The sequence below is a fragment of the Xenia sp. Carnegie-2017 genome, unplaced genomic scaffold, assembly GCF_021976095.1.
Source record: "Xenia sp. Carnegie-2017 unplaced genomic scaffold, XeniaSp_v1 HiC_scaffold_13, whole genome shotgun sequence".
Classification (NCBI taxonomy): domain Eukaryota; kingdom Metazoa; phylum Cnidaria; class Anthozoa; order Malacalcyonacea; family Xeniidae; genus Xenia; species Xenia sp. Carnegie-2017.
Window position 1 is genome coordinate 5,847,502 of NW_025813436.1, and position 14,096 is coordinate 5,861,597.

Below are 14,096 nucleotides of genomic sequence, written 5' to 3' on the forward strand. Positions count from 1 at the left end.
GGTTTTTGCAATTTTTCATTTCTTTGAAATATTTATACAACATAACTTTTCCAATTTATAGTTTTACTGCCATACTAGTTTGTGTGTCTTTTGTATTCTCTCGTTCATTGACTTTGAAATGCTTTTCATTAATGACGTCACAAATTATAGGCAAAATTTTCGCTGGTTCAATTTAATTTCAATTTTTTGTCCATTTTTCACTATACCTAAAACAGCAGAATTTTTTGCTCTTAATGGTTTTCTCAATTTTTGGTGTATATATGTTTATATTTCTGGCGCAATGTTTTTATTTTTTATGACTTTATAGATCAGAGGCCGGTTACTCAAAGCCAGGATAGCGTTATCCATTGGATAACAAGTTTTTTAAACTTATATAAATCTTTTAAAAAGCAGAAAGTATAAGATTCGAACTGAACAATCACTAAAATAAAATATTGTTTCGAAGATTACGAAATTTCATTGCCGTAAGAAAAATATAAACACCTTTTTTGCAAGTTTGAAAATTTATGCTATCAAATGGATAACGCTATCCAGGCTTCGTGCAACCGGCACCTGTGTTTCATAGTGGTGCAGACGTTGGGAGAGCTCCCCTGTCTTTCTAGATTCAAGATTTATGTTTACATTTTACAATTATGAAATTTGTAAGAATTCATAGTAAATGACACAATCATTCCATAACGATGATGAGGCTCTAACACGTTACGTTTATACTTTCATAAAGTATTTCACATTACATATTCAAAATGTCGGAAATCGAGTAAGCAAGCACATGAAAATTGGATAAGTTTTCAATATAATTTTTCCATTTGTTGTTATTTTTTCTTCTAGTATGTCTTCGGAACCAGAACCATTGAACAAGTGTAATGAAGAGAATGGGTCAGTCGTTTTCCCTACAATGAGTAAGTTACAGAAGTACTAAAATAGAATAATAGTTACTTAGTAGTTAAATACTTGAGTTAGTTCTGATCCTAATTATTCGTTCAAATTGGCCTTCACACTCTTCAATACAACTATGATTTTCCACAGAACATAGTTCTTGTGAAAATTTCTTTCTAAAAAGGGTATAATATCCTGTAAATGTGCAGCTCCCGTGTGTCTGTCATTCCACAGAACAATAACTATGCTGCATGATCATCTAAATACTGACATAAGAAATTGATTTTGAAAATTTGGTTTTACAAATGCTTTGAGGTTTTATTTTCTGTATTTAGCTACAAGCAAAGTGCGTTACAACTGGTTAGATATAACAGAAAAGTTTAAACATGCTTCTAAAGGTAAGTATAGAATAATAGACACATTAAATAGAATGCTTTTAGTCATGAATTACAGTTGAAACTTAAAAATTATTACTTTGGTGATGCTAGCTTATTATTCATTTGACCAAAATTAAATTTCTTTAGAAATGGATCTTGGTGAACTTGTGCATGATCCAACGTATGTTTTTGAAAGAAAATCCTCACTTTTTCATGTGCACTTGGAAATTAAGATGTAGGTTGTAACTTCTTTTTTATATACGATGTTATCTTGATATTTTTCTTAGCTTCACCTTGTTTGAAGCTATGTCTGCGATCGAAATAATGGATCCAAAAATGGATGCTGGCATGATATTTGATCACAACAAAACTTGTCCTTTTAAGCTGTCGAGGTTCAATACATCTCTATTTAACATGTGCAAATTATGAAATGTTTTGAAGGAACTATACTTCTTGCAGGCTGGTATTATAAAGATTAAAGATTTTACAACAGTTGAAACTATTGGAATTATGGATCACTTGGCTTCTTGTCTTGTATGTTTTTCATTAATTGTTTACTATGCAAATTATTCACAACCTAAGATTTGATTATGCATAAATTATGCTTTCGTTAAGAATATAATATTATTCTCATTCTTCATAATACATACTATATTTGTCATAAATACCATATTTGTAATGAACCCACTCAATATTTTTTGTTTCTACCAATTTTATGGCAATTACACACCTGCTCAGGTAACATGGTTGGATGGGCATTCTCTTATTCAGACAGTTCTTATTTGTCTATATGTCCATAATCCTTACATCATAGAAGATCTTTGTGTGAAGGTGAATCTTAGTGTTGTATAAACAGTTCATTAACCATTTCTAAAGAAAGTGTATGTAATGATGATTTCATTGTGTTTGCTTGTTTTTTAGGCATTTTGCATCCTAATGTTAAGAATATGTGAGGTGATTAGAGACATGATTAACAAGGCTCTAGTTTATGAGGAAGTGAGTTGTTGATAAGTGTATTTTTAAGTATTACAAACCCTGAAGTTGTGGGTAAAAGCACAAAAGCAGTGGCTTATAGTTATTAAAGAAGCAATGTAAAAAAATGTTATTTTCTAGTACAAACATGAGTTTCTGCTGGTGCCTAGATCATTATGATTAAGTTAAGACAATGTTTGAAGATCATCAACATTTACGTTATAAAGCAAAAAGTCAAACCTGCTCATTTTATTAGTATAAAATTGTTTAGTGATAGTTGCAGTGCTATTCGAATGTCCTTTAAGTAAATACAATTTTAAATCATGACCAATCGACCTGTTTTTGTTATTTAAAGGAAGACTTTCAACTCATGACATATGGCTTCAAATTAACACCACAAGTTACAGATACAAGAATATCAGGTAGTATACCATAAAACCTTTAGAGATCAATGATTTGTCCATAGCCATTTTCCATGCAAGTACTTGCCTTGTCTACTCATGGCCACTCTCTACATAATTATTTACCACATTGGTCATCATATTGTACAACTAAAACTGAACTGAGGAACTGCACATGTAATGTAACATATTAGTGTTGTTAAAGTGAATAAGTCTGTAAGGAAGGTGATGTGGAATTTTTTTCGTTAGACTCTCTTTACCCTTTAGGTATGATGAAAGAAGCGGAAGAGGAAATAAATCGTCAGTTAAAGGTATTGACCAAGGGACGTCGGACATGCAAGATGTGAATTATGTCATCAATTTTCCTTAATTCTTTTTCAATTTTTTCTACGTTTTTATTATTTTTTTTCTTAAATTCCTTTGTCTTCAATTTTTTTAGGCTGCTAAAAGTGAAGGAGAGCCTGGGAGCGAATCAAGCACTTCTCAGAAAGTAAGAGGTTGCTGAATGTGATGCAGTTTTCTACGTAAAAGGAGAATGTGTCGAGTTGATAATTTGCAGAGATACTTTTATATTTAGATCAAGCAACTTGAAGCTTTGTTGCTTCGTTTTAAATTCTGGAAGTCATTTTATCTCGCAACAACTTTTTTCGATAAAACTGACGTACGTACCTACCTTTACTTTATGCGACATTCATTTCGGCTAACAGGGAGGAGGGTGTAGTAAATACTTCAGGTGTATGTTGAGGAAATCACAATCAAACTGTACATGGTTCTCACTATGTTTCTCTAAGGTAACGAATATAAGTGCAGCTAGACAAATGCTTGCGTCCGCACAAAAATATTTGCGATTATCAAAAGTGACCATTGAAATGGGCCTCCAACCAGATGGCAATGGTAGGACTTTGTATTGTATGCTTACTGTCATAATTTGCTAAAGTTGGATTAATCCTGTGATTCTATCATCTTTTAGGTAATATGTTAGGATTTGAGCCTGCGGTGAATCAGCGATTACTTCCACCGTCATTTCCACGACATACTAAAATATTTAGTCGAGAAGGGTAGGTCCATTCAGATAAGCAATCAAAATCTTCATATCTTTCTTTCCTAACTTAATTTTTCATGGTTTTTCCTCAGACATATAATTACCTGGACAATCTCATTGACCGTCTTGATAGAGCTTGCAGTGTGACGGAAAACACAGGACTACATCAATTACTGGTAATTATTTTGATTTCTCGTTCTGAATATTCTTTAGGTTTTCAAGATGTTAACACCTTCAATTTTTTACGTGCCATCATATTCCCTGATTATTTTTCATTTCGAATAGGATTTTGTTGAATCATTTAGCCAACTTAATCCTTGTGTGTTTTCACGATCTCTAGTTCAGGTAAATAGACTTGAATAAACATAATGGAGAAGGGGTAGTTTTGTTTTGGTTTAGCTATGTTTTGTGCTGGATACATATTTTCAGACTATATTCTGGCATAACAACAAAATCTTTGGTAAAAGTTCGTTGTCTGATGTTCTTCAACTAGCCATCAAACAATTCAACAGTCCACCGTCAATAGCTGAGAAGTAATTATTTATCCTTTTTTAGAATTACTTTTGATTTCTTTTGGCTTGGTAGTCAATTTACCAGAGCTGTGCTTTTAAAAAGCAAATTTATCCAATGGAAAGTATGCCTTAGTACCAATGTTTATCATTTTCCCCATAGATCTCCGCTGATCAACAGTACTAAAGCTCAGAAGTTTGTCGAAAGCTTTCTTTCTTTGGCTGAAAGGGTAAGTTGCATTAAGTTCAATATAACTGGAGTTGCTGTCACTCTAAGAAAAGGTTATTTGGTATCGTCCCAAACATTTCGTTGTATAAGTATTATTTAAGTGACTTCTATTGATTTTTACGGGTTTTGTGGCTTTTCAATTTTAATTCTTTTTCAATCTTTGATGAACAAATAATGCGCATGGACCATGGAGCATATTTTTGATTGCATATAGGGATTGTGGACATCTTAAAAAGTAAATTGAGGCAAAAATACTGGGGGTTTTCCGTATACATCCAGGTATTTTAGAGCTCAATGATAAGTCCTGTAGGTTTGGTTTTCACGAAATGATAATGATTTAACTTTCATAAATTTATTTATAAATTTTAGCCAATCACTTCACTCCTTCGTTGTTTGTGTCACAATCGTGCTCGTCAACGCGATAAACTGGGTTTTCTTTTGGACGATTTCGCCGTTCTCCTCGAAGAGGTATTTTTTAAATTCTGTACTACTTTACATGACCTTGGAATAGAATTTGTTTATTATCTCATCCGTTTAGGCCGATAAGATTGATGCTGATCTACACCAAATGGTCATTGCTGTTGAACCAAAGGTATTAAAGGAGGTGGAATTAAAAATTGGCGTTTCAAAATACTTTATAACTTAATGTTGTGCATCCTAAAGTCGTTTTCAGTAAGCGTTCCTCTTATGTACCCCAAACACCGCAATCTTTCACAAATTCCACTCCAAGTCCAAAAGTTCATCAATAATTAAAAAAGTTGTGTGTTTACGTAAAAAGGCCTATAGTTGGTGACTTGTACGAAAGTACGTACCAATGAAATATTTAGTTTATTGAGCTATTCGTAAAATTAGTATGAATTCATGAGCTTGGCATTCATTGTTGCACATAAGAAAAATCCTCCAGCCACGTGTGTGATATTTACACTGTAAATCTGTTGTTAATCCTAGCTTCAAGCGTCAACAATAATTGTGACCTCATGAAGTACAGAATATTTGTTGTTTGTTAGAGTGAAACTGTTTAATTATCTTCATATTTAGAGAGAACATTTCGCATGTTTTGGTTCGTGGGTTCTCAATCGAACATTGAATGTGATGATCCAATATTTAATATTGGGTTTAGAGTTACAGTTATTCAGCGCACACGAATATCATTATTTGTTCTGGTATGACGATCTTTTAGTTTTGATATTATATGCACACGTAGTAGAACAAAATTGTTTTTATTACTAAAAAGGTATCTGGAATATCTTTTCAATTGGCAAGCGACGTGTTTGTCTAGAGCGACAGAGTTACTGCAATCGCACGAAACTGCTTTAGGTATTTTTCTGGTTGAAATTCTCGTGGAATCGCCTTTTTACCTCCTTCGTGATATTATGTTCCATTTTACAGAACAAAAGAGTGGAAAAAGTGGAAAGAAGAATAAAAAGAAAAAAAGAGGTCAGTAGCATATTTCGTTGATAGATTCTCTTTTGTTTGCACCTTTATGTCCATTAACGTAAAGCGAACTTGTGCTGTACACCAAAGCTGGAGTTCAGGTATGGACAAAACTCCTGTTGTGAAATTTTGCTCAACCTTTCACCAAGTAAATCTTCAAACTCTGGCAAAAGTACAGCCACAATACAAGGTTATCGCTTATTTTGTAGCCAGTGAAAATTTATCCAAGAGCACTTAGGAATGAAACAGTTTTATCATGGTTTGAGAAGCTTGTGCTCAGGATATATGAAGGTAATAAATTGCTTGCTCTTGTTCATTAATTATGTTTAACTGTCTTATTGTCATACTTTTGTTGTAGGCAATGGAGGCATTTATATTTGGTGGTAAAATTTGTTTTCCAGCCAATGTGTTTGAAAACGAGAGGGTAAGTTGAAAAACTTGCGAAAATTTAAGGAGTATCCTTTGTGGTTAATTACTTAACCTGTGGTCAAGCTAGTGAGTGATATTTTATAGATATGAATTTAATATTGAATTTTTTGTTTCTAGATGAGGTTTGAGCATCGCTTCTTGCCTTTTCAAACGTTGGATACGCCACAACCTCGATTGTTTAATCAATATCAAGAATTTCTTAGCATAAATCTCTCACGTATTCGTCACGTAAGACAACAATTTGGAATGTATTTTTCTTGACACATTATTTATACGCCATATAAGACATTAAATAGATCGAAACTAATCACGTACAAATCATCATTTCACTGGACAAGCTTTGCCTTTCTCTACAATGTTGTGTACTTCAAAAGTCAATATAAACTTCATTCGTTGCGTTGCAGGAGAAAGAGCTGTTTGCCATTTCTGCAAGGCATTTTCAGCAAACAAAAACGATAATGGAAGGAGTCTCAAGCACGTATGTTAAGGTAAGTCAGCGGCAGGTTGATTTTCAATGCGTTATATTGTGTGAGTTACAACTTGGACTGGGTCATCTATTGCAGGTAGACGAAATAATAAAAGTGACAAAAACAAATTTTGTAGTTATGAAACTTGCTGCTGGTGGCCATAAACTGGAGTCCAAGGTATAAAGTAATCAACTCATTTCAAATGTGCACGACGTTGTGTCTTGACGTTGTGTTTGTTATGGGAGAAAACCCAAAACTGTATTTCATCTAGAGTACCCAATCAAATTAAATAAAAGGTCTGCTTGTGTTGTTTATAAATTCTAACTATTCATAAATTGTTAGATTATGTTGAATATGATACAAGGATCCAACGTTTATTTGCTGTTTTTATCATTTCTGCAGAGTCCTCCTTCGTTCGAATTTAATATTCACCGAGCATATCCAACCATACGACTGAACTGAACTTCATGCTATGTAAGTTAGCTATTTTGAGTTTATTGAAAAACACTGTGGTAAAAACATAACTATGTTAACTTTATGTGTCCGCATCCCTTCATAATTAACATGTAGGCCTTCAAGAAATTAAGACTCGCTTGCCATTTTATTGAAAAAAATTTTAAATCTGTATCACTTACTCGAGTTTGTATGGTCGGCAAAGTGTCACGAAAGAACAGTTTATGATTCAATTGTGTATCCACTCAAAAATTGCACGCGGCGTATAGCATCTTGTACTATGAGTTTTTGAGTTTCTGTCCATATAACTTTTTCTCTTGTTTTTGACGTGCTCTTATACAAAACACTCGCGCAGTCATGAAGATAATCCTCGCTACAAGACACTTGTAAGAACTTACATAAATTGAGAAGTGTATTATGAGGTTGATGTATAACATCTTCGCTGTGAACAGTTATAACACTGGAGCCATGTTTCTTTATCGTCAATACGTTACGTCGAACACTATTTAAATATAAATTGATATTCCTCTCCAATGCTTTAGTGTCATTCACCTGCAATAGAATGTAATAAAAATGACTCTTATAAAATCAATCTTGCAGTTTTATCTTAGTTTTAGTGTTTTCTAGAAATTATTAGTACAAATGTAGACGTATGACTTTCTACAATAAGTCTCGTTATTGTGCTGCTTACCTTAATGGTATGGGTTTATCTTCAAACTTCGTACCTTAGTTTTAACATGATGTGGATTTATCTTTAAACTTCTTACCTTAGTTTTAACATGGTGCGGATTTATCTTCAAACTTCGTACCTTAGTTTTAACATGGTGTGGATTTATCTTCAAACTTCTTACCTTAGTTTTAACATGTTATGGGTTTATCTTCAAACTTCGTACCTTAGTTTTAAGATGGTGTGGATTTATCTTTAAACTTCGTACCTTAGTTTTAACATGTTATGGGTTTATCTTCAAACTTTGCACCTTAGTTTTAACATGGTGTGGATTTATCTTCAAACTTCTTACCTTAGTTTTAACATGTTATGGGTTTATCTTCAAACTTCGTACCTTAGTTTTAACATGGTATGGGTTTATCTTCAAACTTCGTACCTTAGTTTTAACATGGCGTGGATTTATCTTTAAACTTCTTACCTTAGTTTTAACATGTTATGGGTTTATCTTTAAACTTCGTACCTTAGTTTTAACATGGTGTGGATTTATCTTTAAACTTCTTACCTTAGTTTTAACATGCTATGGGTTTATCTTTAAACTTCGTACCTTAGTTTTAAGATGGTGTGGATTTATCTTCAAACTTCGTACCTTAGTTTTAACATGGTATGGGTTTATCTTCAAACTTCGTACCTTAGTTTTAAGATGGTGTGGATTTATCTTTAAACTTCGTACCTTAGTTTTAACATGCTATGGATTTATCTTTAAACTTCGTACCTTAGTTTTAAGATGGTGTGGATTTATCTTCAAACTTCGTACCTTAGTTTTAACATGGTATGGGTTTATCTTCAAACTTCTCATTGTCATCGTGGCAATGTTGTCAAATGGATTTCGCACCATGTGAATGATTTTCATTGGAAGATTGACTTCTTGTAAAACTTCCTTTACAAGTTGTGGTGTTTCCCAGAAAATCTTTGAATTTTTTCCACTTTTTTTATCTCCGATGACCTGCACATAATAAGAATAACACCTTTGACTATTTTGTTCTTGATTTTAATTTCATTATTTATTTACAATTTCATACAACTTTCATTTTTTTCAGGTTTGTCCGATAGCATGTTTATGTCACCTTGATAATATGTTTAAAAGTTCCTTGCCACTGATGGGGGACTGCAAACTTTCGACCATGTGACTTGGTAGGCGACCGATAACCTGAGCCCTGTGTTTGAAAGTAACTATTTTTATAGAGTTCGTTGATGAGATGAGATCGTGTTTTCATTTCATTTGTCCACTCTGTCCATCGCTGAAACACATTCAATTCGTTTGAAATGATAATATGAGGATGTGCATCAAGTAGTGCCGCCATGATTGTCGTACCACTTCTTGGGTAACCAACGAACAGCACAAACGTTTCTATCTTTGATTGAACATTTGTGTTTAGCTCTAAGGAACGTAAAATTTTACTTCTTGTCAACGGGGTTTGTAAATGTTCTTAAAGTTGAAATAAATAGTTTAAGGTCTTAAATTTATAAAGATGCTCTTCAAGTTCTTAAATTCTTATTATTGGTCAAATTTTTGTAAACATCAAAACGCACTAATTCTTTTTCTAAGTAGTGAAGTAACCTAGCAACGTAATACAAACGGCCTGGGTCAAAGGTGTTAGAATATCAAGTATATACTGCATTGTTTACTTATGAATGTTTGATTGACTGCAAAAACCATAATAAGTTTGATGGAGGGAAATCGTCATTGAATTATATCGGTTGTAAATATTAAACTCAAATCATTTGCTCGCTGTCATTTGTATAATAATGTATTAAAATTCTCTGCTTCAGGGACGAATGAAGATTGAGGTGTATTCTTATATGCCTGATGTGGAAATCCATTGTTTTCAACGAAATATGACAAGCATAAATCGGAGTTTGCAGTGCGCGCAATTTTGAGAAAACATTACGTTTATGCGCGCACATTTCGAATCTCGGGTGCGCAATTTACAAAATTTCCAGTCTGGTGTAAAAATATGTCCCTGAATTATCAATCTTCGTATCTCCCCATATGCTCTCTCCAGGTTCTATTGAACTTTTGTTTACTCGTCATTGTGTGCGCGACGACAGAAAAGGAATGATATACAATAGACTGTTTTAAATGTTTCCATGATAGGTGAGAGAAAACTTACCTGTAAAATCTTCCCCAACGTGTGTGTATATACGTGTATTATTTAGTCTTTTCATAATCAAAATGGATGTGGTCACCATTAAACACGAGAGCGCTAATATAACCAAATATTTTCTCATTGTTTATACGCAATAAGACTAAAATCTTGACTCTCTAAACTCAATCGTCGCGCCACATATCTACAGTGTCTTCTCATTGCGGTACGGTACGGATTGATTGTAAATTGTTGAAGTCGTCGATTGTAATTCAAAACTGTGTTGTGAATATATTAATTCACGACATTCTACACTGGATGTAACGATTTTTGACGCAAATTGCATACCTTATTTCCTCTATTCAGCCCCCCTGGTGTGTGTTAAATAGATGTTCACGCAAAATTACTTGCGCACTACTAATCACGCAGCCCATAATTCAAAATTAGATTTCTATTTATTTAAATACCCAATCCAGTAAGTGCATAGGTCCATTTTGAAAAAAGCACATGAATATAATTTTGTCTGAAATCTTACAAAGCAAGTTACTATTTTCATTTCTACGTTTATTATTGTTTATTATTTTATCACTTTCCTGTAAATATTTATTTTACAGAGGTGCTGTGATTGAAATGATAATGGCGGGAAAAAATATCAAAAAAGGTTGACAAAAAAAAGGTAAATACAAAGGTAGACATAAAGTTAGACATAAAGTTAGACACAAAGTTAGACACAAAGTTAGACATAAAGTTAGACACAAAGTTAGACATAAAGTTAGACATAAAGTTAGACATAAAGTTAGACATAAAGTTAGACACAAAGTTAGACATAAAGTTAGACATAAAGTTAGACATAAAGTTAGACATAAAGTTAGACACAAAGTTAGACATAAAGTTAGACATAAAGTTAGACACAAAGTTAGACACAAAGTTAGACATAAAGTTAGACATAAAGTTAGACATAAAGTTAGACATAAAGTTAGACACAAAGTTAGACACAAAGTTAGACATAAAGTTAGACATAAAGTTAGACACAAAGTTAGACACAAAGTTAGACATAAAGTTAGACACAAAGTTAGACATAAAGTTAGACATAAAGTTAGACACAAAGTTAGACACAAAGTTAGACATAAAGTTAGACATAAAGTTAGACACAAAGTTAGACATAAAGTTAGACATAAAGTTAGACATAAAGTTAGACATAAAGTTAGACACAAAGTTAGACATAAAGGCATACATAAAGGTAGACACAAAGGTAAACACAAAGGTAAACACAAAGGTAAAAATAAAGATAGACATAGAGGTAGACACCCATGTCTTACGTGTTGCCTCTGGTCCACACGAGTGAAATATAACAAACTATAACAAGAAACGAAACAAAGGCAATAAACGAAGCATGTGAAATAGTCAATTATACGAGCGCAAGCATAAGGAAAAGTGTAATACATGATTTAAAAAAAAGATTAAAGAAGATTTAAATAAAAATCTCAATTTCTTTGTCTTTGTAAACCTCTAATGTAAAAGAAATAAAAGTCACACGTGTGAACCAAGCATAAGGTTATGCTCAAATACTTAACAACAGAGCCTATAAAAGTAGCTCTGAATTCAGATTTGTGAAAAGAACAACAGCAAGTGCTATGGTCGAGAGAGTGAGAAATAGACGTACACAAGAAGAAAGGAAAAAATTGAATCGCGCATTTAACAATACTTGAAAGCGATAATTGGGAGATGAAGCATTAGTGTTCAAGATGAAATATTTACCGATATTTACAAGGGACCACATGTAGGAGGACTATTATGTCAACTTTCGAAGGGATTCTCAACGAAACTGCAATTTACACTGCAAGCTATCATGCTGAGTTACAACGACGTCCACCAATAAAGCTATTTGTCAATGGATATACCGCACCATATTTAAGCATTTGAAAGGCATGCTGTTTATGTTGAAGTTATCACATCGACTAGTTCTTGTAAAACACCGTCATGACTGTATAAAGTGTATTTAAAGAACATTTAATCTGCTCCACGTGGACAGTATTTAGCGAAGAATATGAATATAATATTTGAACATCGAGAAGCCATGGTCGAATAAAGGGGATAAAGACTACAGTAAAATATGTTGTCAAAAAAGATGAAATGTAATCGTTTGTGTACTTCACCACCATATCTACCCAAATATTCACGGCATTCCTGTGCCAAAATGGTCAACATCTGTCCGACGAATGGCTTTGTAATAAAGTAGAAAATTTACAGTTTCTATCTGCGTCTTGTTTTGAGTGATAAATTGTATTCTCAACTCGTATTGCACAGCTGCTGAAACAAATCTGTACCGGATCACCTTGGTGAAATATTGAACAGAGAACAAAATTATGCAGAGATACTATTTTCGACATCTTACAAGAGAAATAGATCCCATGGCTAGAAACCTAAACTGCTTTTCGATTTATCTCTAGTGTTGTTGGGAAAATGTCAATGGTTTGAAAATCGATGCTACCAATGTGTGTTTTGTTGTTTCTTTGATTAGCACTTTACGAAATAATCTTTTTTATTATATTTCAAGCATCTATCATAGTAAATAGACTAAATTTTCCATTTGTTTCCAACGCACTCACTGGTCGAGTGTGTAGAGTGAAAGTGAGAATCTATATGTCTATCTTTATGTCTACCTTTGTGGCTAGCTTTATGGTGATTTCTTCGTCTTCACTTTCGAAATCAGATTCCTTGTCCTTATGGAAAGACGCTGGTAGTTATTTTTACATATTTTCAGAAACATCATGAACAATTCCCACTACTATATACCACATGAGCCAACGACCTTCCAACGACCTTATTTATAAAACTTGTTAAATATCTTCCTTGACACTACTATTTTTACAAAATTTTGCTCTCGTTCAGCAATAAACAAGCATGAAAAGAAGCAATGCTCCATTTTAATTAATTTTCATAGAATGATATTTTCTTATAATTAAATAACCTAACATATTGATAATCACTAAACATCACAAAAGAATCTCTAAACAGGTGATCAGTGGACATGTTTTTGTTTTGACAAATTATCATTATTTATTTCATTTAGAAATCAATTGTTTTCATTCACAAGTAATACATAAAAATAAGAATACAGGATACTCAACTTTTGATCATAGTTTTAAGATCCGTTCTTGTCGGATGTATCCTCTTATAGCATTTGTACATGGATCTTCTTGTTTATCGTCATGTTCAATGCAAATATACGGAAATTCTTATAAGCCCAATAAAAAACAATTATCTGTACTTAATCGTTTACTAGTATATTTGCTTATGATGAAAACAGAAAACTTTTTTTTCTTTTTAACTATCTTCATTTCAAAGAAAAATGTGAATAAAAAGCACAGAATACCATCTTCTCAAATGGGATCAAAATCTTGAATAAATTATTTCATACTTTAGCCAATCAGAGCTGAAAAAAACGTAACCAGTAACAACGTTGGAAGTTCATCGAAATAAGCCAATGAAATCAGGCCACCAAATGATCTTAATACACGTCAATCAATCACTTTAGACAGCTAGATGCCCTCGAGACTCGAAAGTGAAAGGTACGTTTGTGAAATTTAATTCATTATTAAAAAAAGTATACTTCAAAGTTCAAATGTCCGGATAAATTCGATCACGAAAGCCTTGTTTGATGTATAGATACGTTCTGCTTTACTTGTAAATCTTTTCATCGGTTATTTTTGTGCTTTCCGCCGTTTGACTGCATGTCTTCGCCGGCGTGTTTTCTTGTCAAAAGGACCTTGTCAGTATAAAAATGGCAAGTTTGTATGCTTCAAAATCTTTCTTTTCATTTTACTTAAGTGTGTTGCTGACTGCTAGTGTTTTGAATACTTCGAAGTGAAGTTTTGTTGAATGTTTTCGCTTTTAACGTGTATATTTAAATCGGATATATTTTCAGCGACGAACTTGCGCCACGGACATCTTTCTCCGTTTCAACACAAAAATATGAACAAATTTTTAGTGAAAAGTAATAATATGGCAAAATGAGCGACAAGGAGGGTACTTCTTGTTCCTTGAGTTGATTCTTGTAGATAAAGAGTGCTTTTTTTAGCGAAAACTTTGAGAT

At 33.0% G+C, this 14,096-nt stretch overlaps 2 protein-coding genes across 2 annotated transcripts in view; one reads left to right on the plus strand and one right to left on the minus strand.

The window, feature by feature from the left end:
• LOC124459428 (N-alpha-acetyltransferase 35, NatC auxiliary subunit-like) overlaps window positions 1–6,753 on the plus strand; it is a 53,916-nt gene extending 47,163 nt beyond the window's left edge. The window contains exons 12-35 of the mRNA XM_047008885.1: window positions 1,212–1,274; window positions 1,401–1,434; window positions 1,541–1,645; window positions 1,713–1,787; window positions 1,992–2,084; window positions 2,175–2,249; window positions 2,581–2,647; window positions 2,894–2,937; window positions 3,066–3,116; window positions 3,204–3,287; window positions 3,418–3,520; window positions 3,597–3,684; window positions 3,760–3,844; window positions 3,954–4,013; window positions 4,098–4,201; window positions 4,341–4,407; window positions 4,776–4,874; window positions 4,945–4,998; window positions 5,445–5,569; window positions 5,641–5,843; window positions 6,050–6,131; window positions 6,199–6,264; window positions 6,387–6,497; window positions 6,674–6,753. Coding sequence (XP_046864841.1) covers window positions 1,764–1,787; window positions 1,992–2,084; window positions 2,175–2,249; window positions 2,581–2,647; window positions 2,894–2,937; window positions 3,066–3,116; window positions 3,204–3,287; window positions 3,418–3,520; window positions 3,597–3,684; window positions 3,760–3,844; window positions 3,954–4,013; window positions 4,098–4,201; window positions 4,341–4,407; window positions 4,776–4,874; window positions 4,945–4,998; window positions 5,445–5,569; window positions 5,641–5,843; window positions 6,050–6,078 — 1,455 coding nt within the window. The 5' untranslated portion in view covers window positions 1,212–1,274; window positions 1,401–1,434; window positions 1,541–1,645; window positions 1,713–1,763 and the 3' untranslated portion in view covers window positions 6,079–6,131; window positions 6,199–6,264; window positions 6,387–6,497; window positions 6,674–6,753. The remainder of the gene's footprint in view (window positions 1–1,211; window positions 1,275–1,400; window positions 1,435–1,540; window positions 1,646–1,712; window positions 1,788–1,991; window positions 2,085–2,174; window positions 2,250–2,580; window positions 2,648–2,893; window positions 2,938–3,065; window positions 3,117–3,203; window positions 3,288–3,417; window positions 3,521–3,596; window positions 3,685–3,759; window positions 3,845–3,953; window positions 4,014–4,097; window positions 4,202–4,340; window positions 4,408–4,775; window positions 4,875–4,944; window positions 4,999–5,444; window positions 5,570–5,640; window positions 5,844–6,049; window positions 6,132–6,198; window positions 6,265–6,386; window positions 6,498–6,673) is intronic.
• Window positions 6,754–7,318: 565 nt separating this feature from the next.
• LOC124459429 lies at window positions 7,319–10,298 on the minus strand. The gene is made up of 4 exons (XM_047008887.1): window positions 10,028–10,298; window positions 8,981–9,294; window positions 8,671–8,859; window positions 7,319–7,741 (listed from the first exon to the last, which is right to left on the minus strand). Exons 1-4 carry the CDS (start codon window positions 10,143–10,145, stop codon window positions 7,412–7,414), a joined length of 951 nt encoding a protein of 316 aa, XP_046864843.1. The 5' UTR covers window positions 10,146–10,298; the 3' UTR covers window positions 7,319–7,411.
• Window positions 10,299–14,096: the final 3,798 nt, after the last annotated feature.